The following is a 15656-nucleotide window of genomic DNA, read 5'->3' as shown; positions in this document are numbered from 1 at the left end:
CAAACTAACAACAACAACAACAAAATGCATTCGGCTAAGAAAATTGGCCCATCAAGGTCTGAGGGATCCTCCGTGCTCCTGCATAAAACCTAGCTACATGTGGTGAAACAAAAGGCAGTTTGCCTGTGAGCAGCATCTGGGTATAGACTGAATCTGAACAATCAGGATATCTATTAATCAAAGGTTAGATTGAATCTGATTCAGGTGTCTATAAAGGAACAATAAGATGAACATGTTCCATAGTTTCCAACTCTCCAGAATCACAGCAGTAAAATATTTCAGCCAATGGTACTTTATTCAAATTTATAATTGAAATTGAAACCACTACTTTTCTAGATAATTGGTTCCACAACTGAAATGTCGTTGTGTGTGGATTTTCCCCCCCTAACATTCAGTCAGAGACTCTCTTCATGTAACTTTTATTTTTACATTATTCTTTAGCAATAAAAAGCAAATCTACATTTCTTCTGGGTGATATCCTTGTAGATATTTGAGAAATGCTCTCACATGCCCTCTATTGGCCTTTCAAGGTTAAACACACCTGGTGTCTTTAAACTTTCTTCATACAATTTATTTACTAGTCCTCTAATCATGTTTGCGTCTTTTCTAACTCCTCTGATTTCTTTTTAAACAGTGGGGTCCAGAACTGAACACAAGACTCAGGTCCAGACTTTTCAGCAAGGTCATCTCTTGATGAATAGATTGTGTGGTTCATTTCATAAACGCAACTAATTCAATGATTACTAATTTGACTGTATATTCCAATTTCTTTGCTGCTCTACGATATCTTGAAAATTGTTTTATCTTTGTTGTGTAGTTAAAGCACAATGCTAAAATAATTTGTTCCTGGTGGAGCCCCCTGTTTCTTCTTAGATTAGTCTCTACTGTGTATTAATTTCTCAGAATATTGTGTCCTGTTTAAGTCACAGCATTTTTGATGGATATTAACAAACTAGTACATATTCAAAGGAGAAAAAGCAAGAAGTCAAGACAAAAAAAAAGTTTATGGGGAATTGTTTGAGATCTTGGGTACATTTAGCCCAAAAAGAGAAGAGTTACGAGAGATATGTAGCTGTGTTCACATTATGTGAAGGGTTGTCATATGGAAGAGGGATAGAATTGTTCAGATATGTTCCATGACAAAACATGTTCCAAAGAGAAAGAGCTCTTCAATAGGTAATTTAATTATTTAATTAATAATGTCATAATTATTTAATTATTTTATCACTGTTATATTTGTTTTATCACTAATGTATTGTTTTGGGCCATCTGTTGAGGATAGTGTAGTATTTGCATTGGGAAATTGGAAAATCTGTAGATTGTATATTATCTTGAAATATTTTGAATTTCAATGTACCGTATTTTTTGGACCATAAGACGCACCCAGTTTTTAGAGCAGGAAAACAAGAAAAAAAATTCTTTCTCCTTCTCTCTCTCTCTCTCCCTCTCTCTTTCTCTCCCTCCCTCTCCCATTGTCCCTCCCTCCCTCCCTCCCTTCCTTCCTTCCTTCCTTCCTTCCTTCCTTCCTTCCTTCCCTCCCTCTTTGTCCTTCCCTCTCTGCATTAGAGCAGTACCCGCGGAGGCGGCCCTGCAGCACGGCTTTCTCTTGCAGAAAGCAAGCTGAAACGGAGTGAGGGAGATTGCCAGAAATGCGAATTGGCCGATCTCGCACTCCTGCAAACTCCCTCGCTCAGTTTCAGTTTCCCTTGCTACAAGAGAAAGCAAGCTGAAATGAGGCAGATTGCAGCAGCGCGAGATCAGCCGATTCGCATTCCTGGCAATCTCCTCACTCCGTTTCAGCCTGCTTTCTCTTGTAGCAAGGGAAGCTGAAACCGAGCGAGGGAGAGTGCAGGAGTGTGAGATCGGTGTTTCTCAGCACGTGCCGATTCGTGCTCCACTTGCAGAGGTTGGGGCTGGCCATACGGATCACCTTCGGACCATAAGATGCACCCTCGTTTTCCCCCCCACTTTTGGGGAAAAAAAGTGCATCTTATGGTCCGAAAAATACGGTAAATCCATGCATTTGAATGTATAGGTAGACATTTGGCCTTATTTCATGCATCCTTTTATTTAATTGTTCTTTTGTGAATGTTGCATCTTTGAATGTTCACCTCCTCATTAGCTATCTTCTATGCTTTCTATCTTCTTATTTTATCTTGCATCTCAGGAAATCCAACAACTGCAACAAAAACAAGAGAGTTTTGTCAAGGAAATAACTGATCTTCAAGAGACAATAGAATGGAAAGAAAAAAAGATAGAGGTAGGATTTTTGTAACATTGTTATTTTTTTCAAATTTTCAATGTTCTCTTTTAAGAGAAAAAAGTTATAAATTCTGAAATAAAATGGGTCAGGATCAGAAGAATTTATTGGACTACTACAGAACATCAGGCTTGCAGGATATTTAGGTTACAGCCTATATTTTTTACTCAAAATGAACTTTTTTTTTAATCCCATTTATATCCCGCCCTTCTCTGAAGACTCAGGGTGGCTTACAAGCTTAGCAGTAGCCTTCATTCTATGTATATGCCTGCTTATTAGGGCTTTCACACACACACCAAGCGGCATTATTACAAAGTCAGCTTATTGCCCCCAACAATCTGGGTCCTCATTTTACCTACCTCGAAGGATGGAAGGCTGAGTCAACCTTGAGCCTGGTGGGATGCGAACCTGCACTAATTGCAGGCAGCTGGTGTTACTTAAGGAGGCATTAGCTCCACTTAAGGAGGCATTAGCTCCACCAAGGCTCTTAACTGTCAAGTCCTTCCAAGTTTTCAACTACCGTATTTTTCGGACCATAAGACACACTTTTTTTCCCCAAAAGTGGGGGGGAAAATGAGGGTGCATCTTATGGTCCGAAGGTGATCCGTATGGCCAGCCCCAACCTCTGCAAGTGGAGCACAAATCGGCACGTGCTGAGAAACGCCGATCTCACGCTCCTGCACTCTCCCTCGCTCGGTTTCAGCTTCCCTTGCTACAAGAGAAAGCAGGCTGAAACGAAGTGAGGAGATTGCCTGGAATGCGAATCGGCTGATCTCGCACTGCTGCAATCTGCCTCGTTTCAGCTTGCTTTCTCTTGTAGCAAGGGAAGCTGAAACCGAGCGAGGGAGTTTGCAGGAGCACGAGATCGGCCGATTCGCATTTCTGGCAATCTCCCTCACTCCGTTTCAGCTTGCTTTCTGCAAGAGAAAGCCGTGCTGCAAGGCTGCCTCCGCGGGTACTGCTCTAATGCAGAGAGGGAAGGACAAAGAGGGAGGGAAGGAAGGAAGGGACAATGGGAGAGGGAGGGAGAGAAAGAGAGAAGGAGAGAGAGAGAAGGAGAAAGAATTTTTTTTCTTGTTTTCCTGCTCTAAAAACTTATGGTCCGGTGCATCTTATGGTCCGAAAAATACGGTAATTAAGCCCAACAATTAAAACAATATTTAAAAATCTAAAACCCCTTCAGTCCAGGCCTGATAAATCGAAAAGCCAGGTTTTCAGGTCCCGGCGAAATGAATGCAGATCGGGGGCAGTCCGGAGTTCCACAGGTAAATCATTCCAAAGGGCAGGCGCGCCCACAGAGAATGCCCTCCCTCTGGGGGTCACCCGCCGGCACTCCCTAACCGGCGGCACCCTAAGGAGGGCCTCTCTATGGGAGCGCACAGGACGATGGGAAGTTGATGCTGGCAGCAGGTGCTCCCTAAGATAATCCAGACCCATGCCATGTAGGGCTTTATCACCAGCACCTTGAATCTCACCCGGAGGGCAACTGGAAGCCAATGCAGCTCGCGGAGAAGAGGCGTTACACGGGAGTATCGGGAGACTCCCATCACAACTCGCGCAGCTGCATTCTGCACCAGTTGAGGCCTCCAAGTGGTCCCCAAGGGCAGCCCCATGTAGAGAGCATTGCAGTAGTCTAACCGAGAGGTCACGAGCGCATGAGTGACTGTCCGTAGGGCATCTCGGTCCAGATAGGGCCGCAACTGGCGCACCAGGCGAACCTGGGCAAAAGCCCCCCTGGTCACAGCACCTATGTGGTCTTCTAAACTGAGCCGTGAATCCAGGAGGACGCCCAAGTTGCGAGCCCTATCAACGGGGGGTAACACAGAACTGGTTCTCCTGAGATGCCGGTATGTACAGCCACTCAGTCTTGGCGGGATTGAGTCGAAGCCTGTTCCTCCCCATCCAAACCCGGACCGCCTCCAGGCAACGGGACATCACGTCGAGGGCATCACTGGGTTGGTTCGGGGTGGAAAGAAAAAGCTGGGTATCATCAGCGTACTGATGATACCCCTCCCCGAAACCACGAATGATCTCACCCAGTGGCTTCATATAGATGTTGAACAAGAGGGGAGAGAGAACCAACCCCTGAGGGACTCCACAAACAAGAGGCCTCGGGGCGGATCTCTGCCCTCCCGTCAACACCGACTGCGAACTGCTCAGAAGGTAGGAGGAGAACCACTGTAAAACAGTGCCCCCCACCCAACCCTCTGAGACGCCACAGTAGGATACCATGGTCGATTTTCCAGTATTGTATCAAAAGCCGCTGAGAGATCTAATAGGACCAGGACAGAGGAACAACCCGTCCCGAGCCCACCAGAGATCATTCACCAGTGCAACCAATGCCGTCTCCGTGCTGTACCCGGGCCTAAAGCCCAATTGGTACGGGTCTAGGTAATCAGTTTCCTCCAGGAACAAAGGGAGCTGATGCGCCACCACGCTCTCAACAACCTTCGCTAAAAAGCGAAGGTTGGAGACCGGACGATAGTTATTCAAAATAGCCGGGTCCAGAGCAGGCTTCTTGAGAAGGGGCCTCACCACTGCCTCTTTCAAGGCAGTAGGGAAGGTACCCTCTCTCAAAGAAGCAGTTATTACTGCCTGGAATCAGCCTCGTGTCTCCTCCTGAGCTGAATACACTAGCCAGGAGGGGCACGGGTCCAATAAACACATGGTGGAACTCAGTCTCCTCATGGTCCTGTCCACCTCATCTGGGGTAACAATATAACTGGGTTGGCCAAATTTATTTAGGAGCTAGTTTGGTGTAGTTGGTTAAGGCATCAGACTAGAAACCAGAATATGGTAAATTTTAGTCCCACCTTAGGCACAAAGCCAGCTGGGTGATCTTGGACCAACCACTCTCTCTCAGCCCTAGGAAGCAGCCAAGGGCAAACCACTTCTAACCAAATTGCACTTGCCAGGAGTAAAAAAATAAATGCTAAGTGGTTTCCCTCTTTAGGGAGTGGGGCAACGGTTTGGCTGCACTGCTTTTCTGTGGCCACACCAGTTCTTTGAATCGGCTTCCCAGTGGATATTCATGTGTTGAGAGACTGCTGCGGCGTCTCAGGGGATTGGGAGTGGGAGGCACAGTCTCTCAGTGGTTCTCCTCCTATCTCCTGGGGCGTTCGCAGTTGGTGTTGGCAGGGGGGCAGAGGTCGACCTCGAGGCCTCTCGCTTGTGGAGTTCCTCAGGGGTCGGTCCTCTCGCCTCTCCTGTTCAACATCTACATGAAACAGCTGGGTGACATCATTCGTGGTTTTGGAGTTGGGTATCATCAGTACGCTGATGATACCCAGCTTTTTATTTCGACCCCAAACCACCCCAGTGATGCCCTCGACGTGATGTCCCGTTGCCTGGAAGCGGTTTGGGTCTGGATGGGGAGGAACAGACTTCAACTCAACCCCGACAAGACTGAGTGGCTGTGCATACCGGCATCCCGGGATATTCAGAATATCCCATCTTTTTCTATGGTGGGTGAGCTATTACCCCCCGTAGATAGGGCTCGCAACTTGGGAGTCCTCCTAGATTCACGGCTTACTTTGGAAGATCACATAGTGGCTGTGACTAGGGGGGCCTTCGCCCAGGTTCGCCTGGTGCGCCAGTTGTGGCCCTATCTAGACCGGGATGCCCTGCGTATGGTCACTCATGTGCTCGTGACCTCTCGTTTAGACTACTGCAACGCTCTCTACATGGGGCTGCCCTTGAAAACCACTCAGAGGCTCCAACTGATACAGAATGCAGCCACGAGAGTTGTGTTGGGAGTCTCCCGATACTCCCATGTTACATTTCTGCTCCGTGAGCTGCATTGGCTCCCAGTTGTCTTCCGGGTGAGGTTCAAGGTGCTGGTATTGACCTACAAAGCCCTACATGGCATGGGTCCGGAATACCTTGGGGAGCACCTGCGGCCGGCATCAACTTCCCTCCGCCCAATATGCTCCCACAGAGAGGGTCTCGTCAGGGTGCCACTGGTCAAAGAATGCCGACTGGTGGCCCCCAGGTGGAGGGCGTTCTCTGTGGGCGCGCCAGATTTATGGAACCGTCTTCCGGTTGAGCTCCGGATGGCGCCCGACCTTCGCTCCTTCTGGCGCGATCTAAAGATGTATCTCTTTGAACAAGCTGGCCTGGCCTGATGGGATGGGATTGGGTTTTTATTACTTTTAAATGTGTTTTAACTTATTTAAGAGTCCTGGGCACTTTGTTTAATCTTTTTTAATTTTTGTATTCTGTCTTTTTAATCATGTATTGCCCTGTTCACCACCCTGAGTCCTTCGGGAGAAGGGCGGTATACAAATAAAATTAATAATAATAATAATATTTTTTTCTTCATATATAAGCTTTTTATTAAATCTTTTTTCTTTACATACATATGTTAATTTTTCAACCAGCGTGTGGTCTGGGTTCAAAGGTGCTAATACATAATCAAATCCTCCTCTTTGGTTCTCTCCTCTAGCCATTTGTAGAATAATTTCCAGCTTTGGTAGTATTCTGTTTCTTCTTTATCTTTTAATCTCATAGTCAGTCTGTCCATCTCAGCGCATTCCAGTATTTTTTTTAATTACTTCTTCCTCTGGTGGTATTCCTTCATTTTTCCAGTATTGCACAAAGATTATTCTTGCTGCCGTTGTAATATGTAGAACCAAATATAAACTTTGCTTATTAATCTTTTCTGGTGTTATACCTAATACAAAAAATTTCGGATTAAATACTACATGTTCTCCGAATATTTTTTCTAACCAAGCATGTATTTTTTTCCAATAAGCCTTTACTTTATCACATGTCCACCAGATATGATAGCACATGCCTGAATTATGTTTACATTTCCAACATCTATCTGACATATATCTGACAAGATTTTTGCTAATCTTGCTGGTGGCAAGTGCCATCTATAGAACATTTTATATAAATTTTCTTTATACACAGTTGACATTGTCAGTTTATAATTTCTCTCCCATAATTTTTGCCATTTTACTAATTCTATTTTATAACCAAAGTTTTTCACCCACCTTGTCATTGTCTCTTTAGTTTGTTTACTTTCCATCTCCAAAATTAACAAAAAGTTATACATTTTCTTAATTAGTTTCTCATCAGAGGTTAACAATATCTTATCAAATACAGCTTGTTCTTAATAAAATTCATACAGTTTCACATCTTTTTTGTATCTATTTTGTATTTGTAACTGTACCCACCATGACATGTTGATGCCCTGATTTCCCAGCTCTTGTTTCGATTTTAATATCACATCAGTATTTAAAATATCTCTATATGCCCAAATTTTTTCAAAATCTACCAAATTTGGATGTGAAAAAGCTTCCATCGTTGATAACCACCTTGGAATTTTTACATATATTTTAGTTTTGATTTTTCCCCATACTGTTATCAAAGCATTTCTAATATAGTGATTTTGGAAATACTTATGAATTTTGTTTTTCCCGTACCACAAAAATGCATGCCACCCCAATTGTAAGTCATGTCCCTCCAAATATAACAATCTTTTATTCCTAAGAGTTATCCATTCTTTCACCCATGTTAATACAGATGCTTGATAATACAAAACCCACTTGGGTAGTCCAAAACCTCCATTTTCCTTAGCATCTTGCAATGTTTTCATCTTTATTCTAGCTTTTTTTCCTTGCCAAACAAACTTCAAAATTAATGAATTTAACTCTTGGAAGAATTTTTTCTCAAGTTTTATCGGGATTGTTTGAAATAAAAATAAGATCTTAGGCAATTAACTGTAGCAATTCTTCCTAATAGTGACAATTGTAAGTTCTTCCACTTTTCCAAATCTAGCTTTATTTGTTTCAATAGCCTTATATAATTGTCTTCTTTTATTGTTGAGCATTTCGCTGATAAATATATACCCAAATATTTAACCTTTTTCACTATCTGTACCTCTATTGATTCTGACAATCGGCTTTTTTGCTTATCTGTGAGATTCTTAACTATTATCTTAGTTTTTTCTTTATTTATTTTTAATCCTGCTATTTCTTCATACTGTTCTATCTTTCCCAACAATTTGGGAATCATCTCCAGGGGCTCTTCCAAAATAAATACTAAATCATCAGCAAATTTATATGTTTCACCCTTTATCCCCAACCCTTTAATTTCTGTATCTTGTCTGATATTTCGATTTAAGACTTCCAAAATGACAATGAATAACAGAGGGGATAATGGGCATCCTTGCCTTGTGCCTTTTCTTATCTCAGAGCTCTCAGTACAGTCTCCATTCACAATCACTTTGGCTGTTTTTTGTTATATACTGTTTTTACCATATTTATAAAATTCTGTCCAAAGTCCGTTATTTGTAGTTTGTGAATCATAAATTGCCGTGAAAGATTATCAAATGCCTTTTGCATATCTAAGAATATTAGCGCCATTTGTTTCCCTGGATGTAGCTCATAATATTCTAATACATCTATTATCATTCTTAGATTATTTTTAATTTGTCTCTTTGATAAAAAGCCATTTTGATATGGATAATAATAATAATAATAATAATAATAATAAGAAGAAGAAGAAGAAGAAGAAGAAGAAGAAGTTGGAAGGGACCTTGGAGGTCATCTAGTCCAGCCCCCCGCCAAGGCAGGAAACCCTATACCATTTCAGACAAATGGCTGGCCAGTCTCTTCTTAAAAACTTCCAGTGTTGGAGCATTCAACACTTCTGGAGGCAGGTTGTTCCACTGGTTAGTTGTTCTAACTGTCAGGAAGTTTCTCCTTAGTTCTAGGTTGCTTCTCTCCTTGACTAGTTTCCATCCATTGCTTCTTGTCCTGCTTTCAGGTGCTTTGGAGAATAGCTTGGCTCCCTCTTCTTTGTGGCAGCCCCTGAGATATTGGAACACTGCTATCATGTCACCCCTCACCCTTCTCTTCATTAAACTACACATACCCAATTCCAGCAACTGTTCCCTATATGTTTTAGCCTCCAGTCCCCCAATCATCTTTGTTGCTCTTCTCTGTACACTTTCTAGAGTCTCGACATCTTTTTTACATCGTGGTGACCAAAATTGGATGCAGTATTCCAGGTGTGGCCTTACCAAGGTATTGTAAAGTGGTATTAGTACTTCACGTGATCTTGATTCTATCCCTCTGTTAATGCAGCCTAGCACTGTGTTGGCTTTTTTGGCAGCTGCAGCACACTGCTGGCTCATATTTAAGTGATTGTCCACTAGGACTCCAAGATCTCTCTCACAGTTACTACTATCGAGCAAGGTACCACCTATACTATACCTGTGCGTTTGATTTTTCTTGCCTAAATGCAGAACCTTACTTTTTTCACAATTGAATTTCATTTTGTTAGATAGTGCCCAGTGTTCGAGTGTGTCCAAATCCTCCTGTATCTTAAGACTATCTTCTGGAGTATTGGCTATTCCTGCCAGCTTGGTGTCATCTGCAATTTGATGAGTTCCCCATTTATCCCCTCATCCAAATCGTTGATGAAGATGTTGAAGAGCACTGGGCCCAGAACAGAGCCCTGGGGCACCCCACTACACACTTCCTTCCATGTAGATGCGGTTCCATTGAGGACCACACGCTGAGTACGGCCTGTCAACCAGCTACGAATCCATCTGGTGGTGATGCTATCTAACCCACATATTTCTATCTTATCAAGTAGTAGGTTGTGATCTACTTTATCAAATGCCTTACTGAAATCCAAGTAAATTATATGTACAGCATTCCTCTGGTCCACTAGTTTTGTCACTTGGTCAAAGAATGCAATAAGGTTTGTCTGGCATGATCTGTTTTTGACAAACCCATGTTGGCTTTTAGTGATAACTTTGTTCGCATCAAGGTGTTCACTGATTTGTTGTTTGATTATCTTTTCCAGAATCTTCCCAGGTATTGAGGTCAGGCTGATAGGTATAAATTCAACTAAATATTTCTTCAATCTTTCCACCATTATTAAAGTAACAGATTTAATTTGTTTTATTATGTCCATTTCTCTTTTCAAAGTCTTTTTTGTGGATATTTTGCAATTCTAACTTTCCAAATTCTTCTTTTAATAATACATATTGCTGTTTTCTCTGTTTATTTTTCCTTGCCATATATGTTATAGCTATGCCTCTAAAGTACACTTTAGTGTATCCCATACATTTTGTACTCTTGTGTCTTCTTTTTTATTTTCTTTGAAGAATTCCATTTCTTTTTTTGCTAACTCTATGAATTCTTTTTCTTTTAATATGAAATGATTTAAAGTCCATCTTGGCCTTTTTGTGTTCCTTTCCAGGTCATTTTCAAAGGATTATGATCTGCCCATGTGCCTGTTTCTATTTCAATGTCCTGTACATTCATTCTCACGTCAGCAGTCATCCAAATCATATCAATCCTTGACCAAGATTTTTGACTATTTGAATAGAAAGTATATTGCAATTTTTGTGGATTAACTTCCCTCCAGATGTCTTGAATTCCAATTTCCTCCACCATATCAAAAAATGCCTTAGGTAACCTTCTTCTTCCACTTTTTCCTGTTTTGTTACTTTTATAATCAATTTTTGCATTGAAGTCTCCTAGTAAGGAAATGTTTTGGTACTCCATTTCTATTATTTTTCTATGTAAGTTTTTGTAAATTTTTTCTTGATTGTTGTTTGGTGCATAAATTACCACTAATAATATTTGCTTTTGATGCAGATAAATTTCTACCATTAAAATTCTTCCTTCTTTATCTGAATATACCATTTTAGAATCTATTGTCTCTTTAATATATAGCAACACCTCTTTTTTTCTGTTGTGCTGATGCATAATAAAGTTTCCCAATTTTTGGATATTCCAATAATTTATGATGTTGTTCTTTTATATGTGTTTCTTGCAAACAGATTATATCTAAATTCAATTTATGTAGCTTCCTAAATATCTTGTTTCTTTTAATTGGGGAATTTAGTCCATTTATGTTTACTGAGAAGATTCCATTTTCTTTCTCCATTTCCATTTATTTATATTTAGGTCTAGTAGATCTAGTAGTCCTTTGTTCTCTGGCAGGTCCTTCATTCTCACCCTTTTGGTTGTCTTTCTCTTTCTGTTCTCCTGTTTCTGCAGTTGCTCCTTGAGTCCTCTCTTCTGTTTGCTTCTGCTCCTCACTCTCCCCTTGCCTTTGTTTTAGTCCTTCATCTAAAATTGCCCTATTCCTTACTTCAAAATCTTCCGCCTTCCAGATTGAGTCCAATCGATATCTTGTATTATTCCAGTTTATTATCCGGCATCAGCCATCTAAAGTTTATACCACTGCTAATCAGCTTCGTAGTCAGAAAGTGGTAATGTCTTTGGGTATCTCTTACTCTCTTAGGTATCTGCTTTAAAACTACAATTTCTTTATTTTTGTATTGTATTGGCTCATCTCTAACTTTCCGTAGTACTTCATCTCTTGTTGTCTTCTTTGTAAACCATACATGTACTTCTCTTGGCAATTTGTTTCTTCTTGCATAGCTTGAATTGATGTGAAATATTTCATCGATCTCTAGCTGGATTTCTCCTCAGTCTGCCTTTAAAGCCTTCTGCAGATGTCAATAATCACCTCTGCTATGTTTTCTTCTCTATCCTCATGAATATTTTGAAATCTTAAATAATGTTCCGCTTTTTCCATCTCTAATATCTTAATTGTGTTCTCTAATTTTTCATTTTCTTGTAATAACATTTCTATCTTTTTATCGTTCTCATCTTTTTTTCTTCAATTTTGTGTATTTTCTGTTGATTTTTAATTATCATTTGATTTTGAGCTTCAAATTTTCCTTTTATATCCAAGATTTCTTCACTTACTTTCTCAGGTTTACTTTGTATTTCTTTATGATTTCCCTGTATTTCCAGATGATTTCTTTCCAATGCCTCTTGATTATGTAACATCATTTCTTGAAGCAATTTTAATGCAGTCTGTGTTTCGCTTTGAGCAGTGCTTATTTTTTCCTATTGCAACATTGCTTCAATAGATCCCTGTGTTGTTGGACTGGATTGTCCTACTGAGGGTGGAGAAGAGGTTTTCTTCATAAGTTTGGTAATATTCGATGAAGTCATTTTACAGCTTACAGTCTAAAGCCAAAACAACATCTGTTTAGATTTAGCCAAGTTCAATAAAAGTAACTTTGAAGAGTCTTTTCCCTCACAATCTCACAACAAGGCAGTTTTGTCCTTTGCAGCTGTCCTTTGTCAAGGTCACTTTAATCAACAATTTTTCCAGTTCTCCCTATATATCAGAACTTTTTTTCTTCTTTTGTCACTAGATGTCCTTCTTGGCTTATTTATCATTGTCCGATATTCTTAACAAAGAGTATTTCCCCTTCTTTGTAATTGCTTGCCGCTTTTAACTTTAATCCTTCTGGGGGTCTTTACTTTTCAGACCTTTCTCATCAGGGGCACAACATTTATAATCCTCAAGGAGAAGGAAAGAAAAATTCTGGCTCACCTAGTTTCAGCACGCAGTTGAGAATCAGCTGTTTTGCATTACTTCTCTTCCTGTTGGAGATGACTAGTGCTGCTGTGGCTCTCCCGGCAGCCTTTTTCTTCATTTTTTCAGAGGGTTCTACAGTCTGCTCTGATCAAGTGCCCCCTGATCTGAGCTCCTGAAGTATCTCTCCTCCTTCATTGCCCCTCCAAGGCAACTTTCTGACCATTTATTGATTGATTGATTGATTGATTGATTGATTTGATTTGATTTGATTTGATTTGATTTGATTTGATTTGATTTGATTTGATTTGATTTGATTTGTATACCGCCCTTCTCCCTAAGGACTCAGGCGGTGAACAGTGACATAAATATCAAATGCACAAATACAGATATTGAAAACATTAATGTAGAAGATAAGTTACCTTAAAACAATAATTACAACAGAACCCGTCAGACCAGACCGGATTGCTCAAACAGATAGGTTTTTAGGTCGCATTGGAAGGAGCGAAGGTCGGGAGCCATCCGGAGCTCAACCGGTAAACGGTTCCATAGGTCAGGCGCGCCCACAGAGAACGCCCTCCCTCTGGGAGCCACCAGATGGCATTCTCCGAACGGCGGAACCCTTAGGAGGCCCTCTCTGTGGGAGCGCACTGGACGGAGGGAAGTTGACACTGGCAGCAGGTGATTCCTAAGGTACTCCGGACCCATGCCATGTAGGGCTTTGAAAACCATTACCAGCACCTTGAATCTTACCCGGAGGACAACTGGGAGCAAATGCAGCTCACGGAGTAGAGGTGTAACATGGGAGTATCGGGAGACTCCCAACACAACTCTCGCGGCTGCATTCTGTACCAGTTGGAGCCTCCGAGTGGTCCTCAAGTGGTCCTTTAAGGGTTGCTAGACGAAGAAAAAACAAGCTGGAAAACCGAGCACCAGCTTTTCCCAGTTGTCCCGACAGCTGCCAAACAGGAAGTCTGGATCTGGCATTTTTGTGCACAAAGTATATAATTAACTTTCCCTTTTCCTGGCTATTGCCATGGAATCATTTAATGTCCAATTGGGTGCTCACATATTGTTTGAGTAATGAACCTTCAGTTCGTGGGCTTTCCAACTCTGCATTCTGATGGTTGACCTTCATCTGGCTGGTGTTTCTCAGGCCCCCAGGGCTTGGTTTCCATCCCTTCCTCCATTTCCTCTCTACTTTCCAATCCTCTCTTTCCTCCCCCCTTTGCTAATTTCAGGCTGTCAACTTATGATGGTTGGCTAGTAAAATGGCAACCATGACAGAATGCTTGTGTCAACTCTGTATGAATTCTGCAAATTCACTGAGAAAGGCAGTCCATTGTGGATGCAGGTTATTGGTATTTGAGAGTTATTACAGAGAATGGTCACTTTAGGGAAAGTAATTTAAGGTACAGATTCCTCATCCTGTTACCATGTTTCCCAAAAATAAGACCCAACCAAAAAATAAGCCCTAGCATGATTTTTCAGGATACTCGTAATATAAGCCCTACCCCAAAAATAAGCCCCAGTTAAGATTGTCAGCCAGATTGCAACACCCACCTAATATAGGCATGGAACTCTGCGAAGTGCTGCTGAAGCAGGAGAACCAGCCTTGGCTGCGTCTCCTATTGACAGAGAGGCCTCTTGTGTACAAAAGCTATGCATTCCACCATTGCCGTATGCGTTTAGCTCCTGCTGCCCACTCTCATCTTCCAGTTCCACTGACATGCGTCACATCCTGTGATGACCAACCTGACTCTGGTCGAGCCAGACTGCTTCAGCTGTGAGGAGAATGGCCTATGTTTTCCATTGGCCAGGCTTCCTGAAGATGATGGGAACTGCAGCCCACCACAGCTGAAGAGTTTAGCTGAGCCTCGAAGTTGAACACACCTGTAAAGCAGTGGTGTGCCCCAAGTGAGGAAGCATTGTGAGCTTTGAGGATGCCAGTGTCTGTATTTCTGCAGATTCGTACCATTCCTTCTCATTGGCATTCAAGGAGGCTAATCATAAATACAAAGCATTTTTTTTGAAAAATAAAGGGATAGATTATAATATTGATGATGAATGTAAATTAAAAGGCAGTTTCCAAAGCTTTCCTCTCACATCATGTGAAACCTGAGTTGCCTCCCAGAGTAGGACGTCTTGGGATGCCCAGCTTTCTTTCCCGTTCTTACGAGCCAATGCAGGCTGCCTCTGGAGGCTGCTTTGGAGTGAGGGTGAAAGAGACAAGCTGATCATTGAGGTTCTGGCTAGCCCCCACCCTTGCCCGCCTACCAGATTCCCCAAACCAGGGTAGGGATAGAAAAGAGGTAGTCTCTGTTTGCCTCTGTCCCCGGCACTCTTGACATTCAGGCCACCTCGAGCTGTGCAGCCCCAGAGTGCTCCGCCCAAAGGGCTGGCAGGCTGTGGCTGCTGCTGGATACCATCAGACCCCATGTGCTCGCCACCTGGCTTCTGTGTGCTCACCACCTAGCTTCTGTGCATGAGCTGGGGAGGCCGCCCAGCCAGGCTGATGTGATGAAAAAAAAAATAAGTCATCACCAGAAAATAAACCCTAATGGGTCTTTTGAAGCAAAAATTAATATAGGATCCAGTCTTATTTTTAGGGAAACATGGTAGTTGGAAATGAGAAATGCTACTTTGACATTGTTAGTGTTTGCAGCTTTGATAGCAGGAGGCTATGTGATTATTTCACCAGTCATTGAGTTGAAACTTTGAAGTCCTATTTCTTTTTTTCTTCTTAGACATTACAGAATAGTGCATAAAGGAGTTCTGAATGTTCAAGGATATTGACTGTCTACAAGTGTCTCAGCTTCATAATTCTGAAGTATTTTGAGAAATTGTGACAAGAGGAAGTTGCTGGTAGTGGACAGATAATATCAACGAGAAGTTGCTAAGAATTGTGCCCTGTTTTCAGCAGATGGGAACAAAGATTGCTTATTTTTTCTAGGACAGAAACATCTTTACATGTTTTCCTTCATATAATTCTGGTAGTACCAGTAATGGGTTCATTACTACCCATGTTTCC

At 41.8% G+C, this 15656-nt stretch overlaps 1 protein-coding gene across 5 annotated transcripts in view; it reads left to right on the top strand.

Annotated features, from left to right (window-relative positions):
• LRRFIP1 (LRR binding FLII interacting protein 1) overlaps window positions 1-15656 on the top strand; it is a 156391-nt gene that overhangs the window by 128990 nt on the left and 11745 nt on the right. The window contains exon 7 of one of the 5 annotated variants that reach the window (XM_081312980.1): window positions 2168-2260. The exons of the other annotated variants lie outside the window; for them this stretch is intronic. Within the exon in view, the coding sequence (XP_081169106.1) occupies window positions 2168-2260 (93 nt within the window). The remainder of the gene's footprint in view (window positions 1-2167; window positions 2261-15656) is intronic. 5 annotated transcript variants of the gene reach the window in all.

Source organism: Vipera berus (assembly GCF_964194415.1).
Source record: "Vipera berus genome assembly, chromosome: 1".
In the NCBI taxonomy this organism is placed as follows: Eukaryota; Metazoa; Chordata; class Lepidosauria; order Squamata; family Viperidae; genus Vipera; species Vipera berus.
This window is presented reverse-complemented; position numbering and strand designations above follow the sequence as displayed.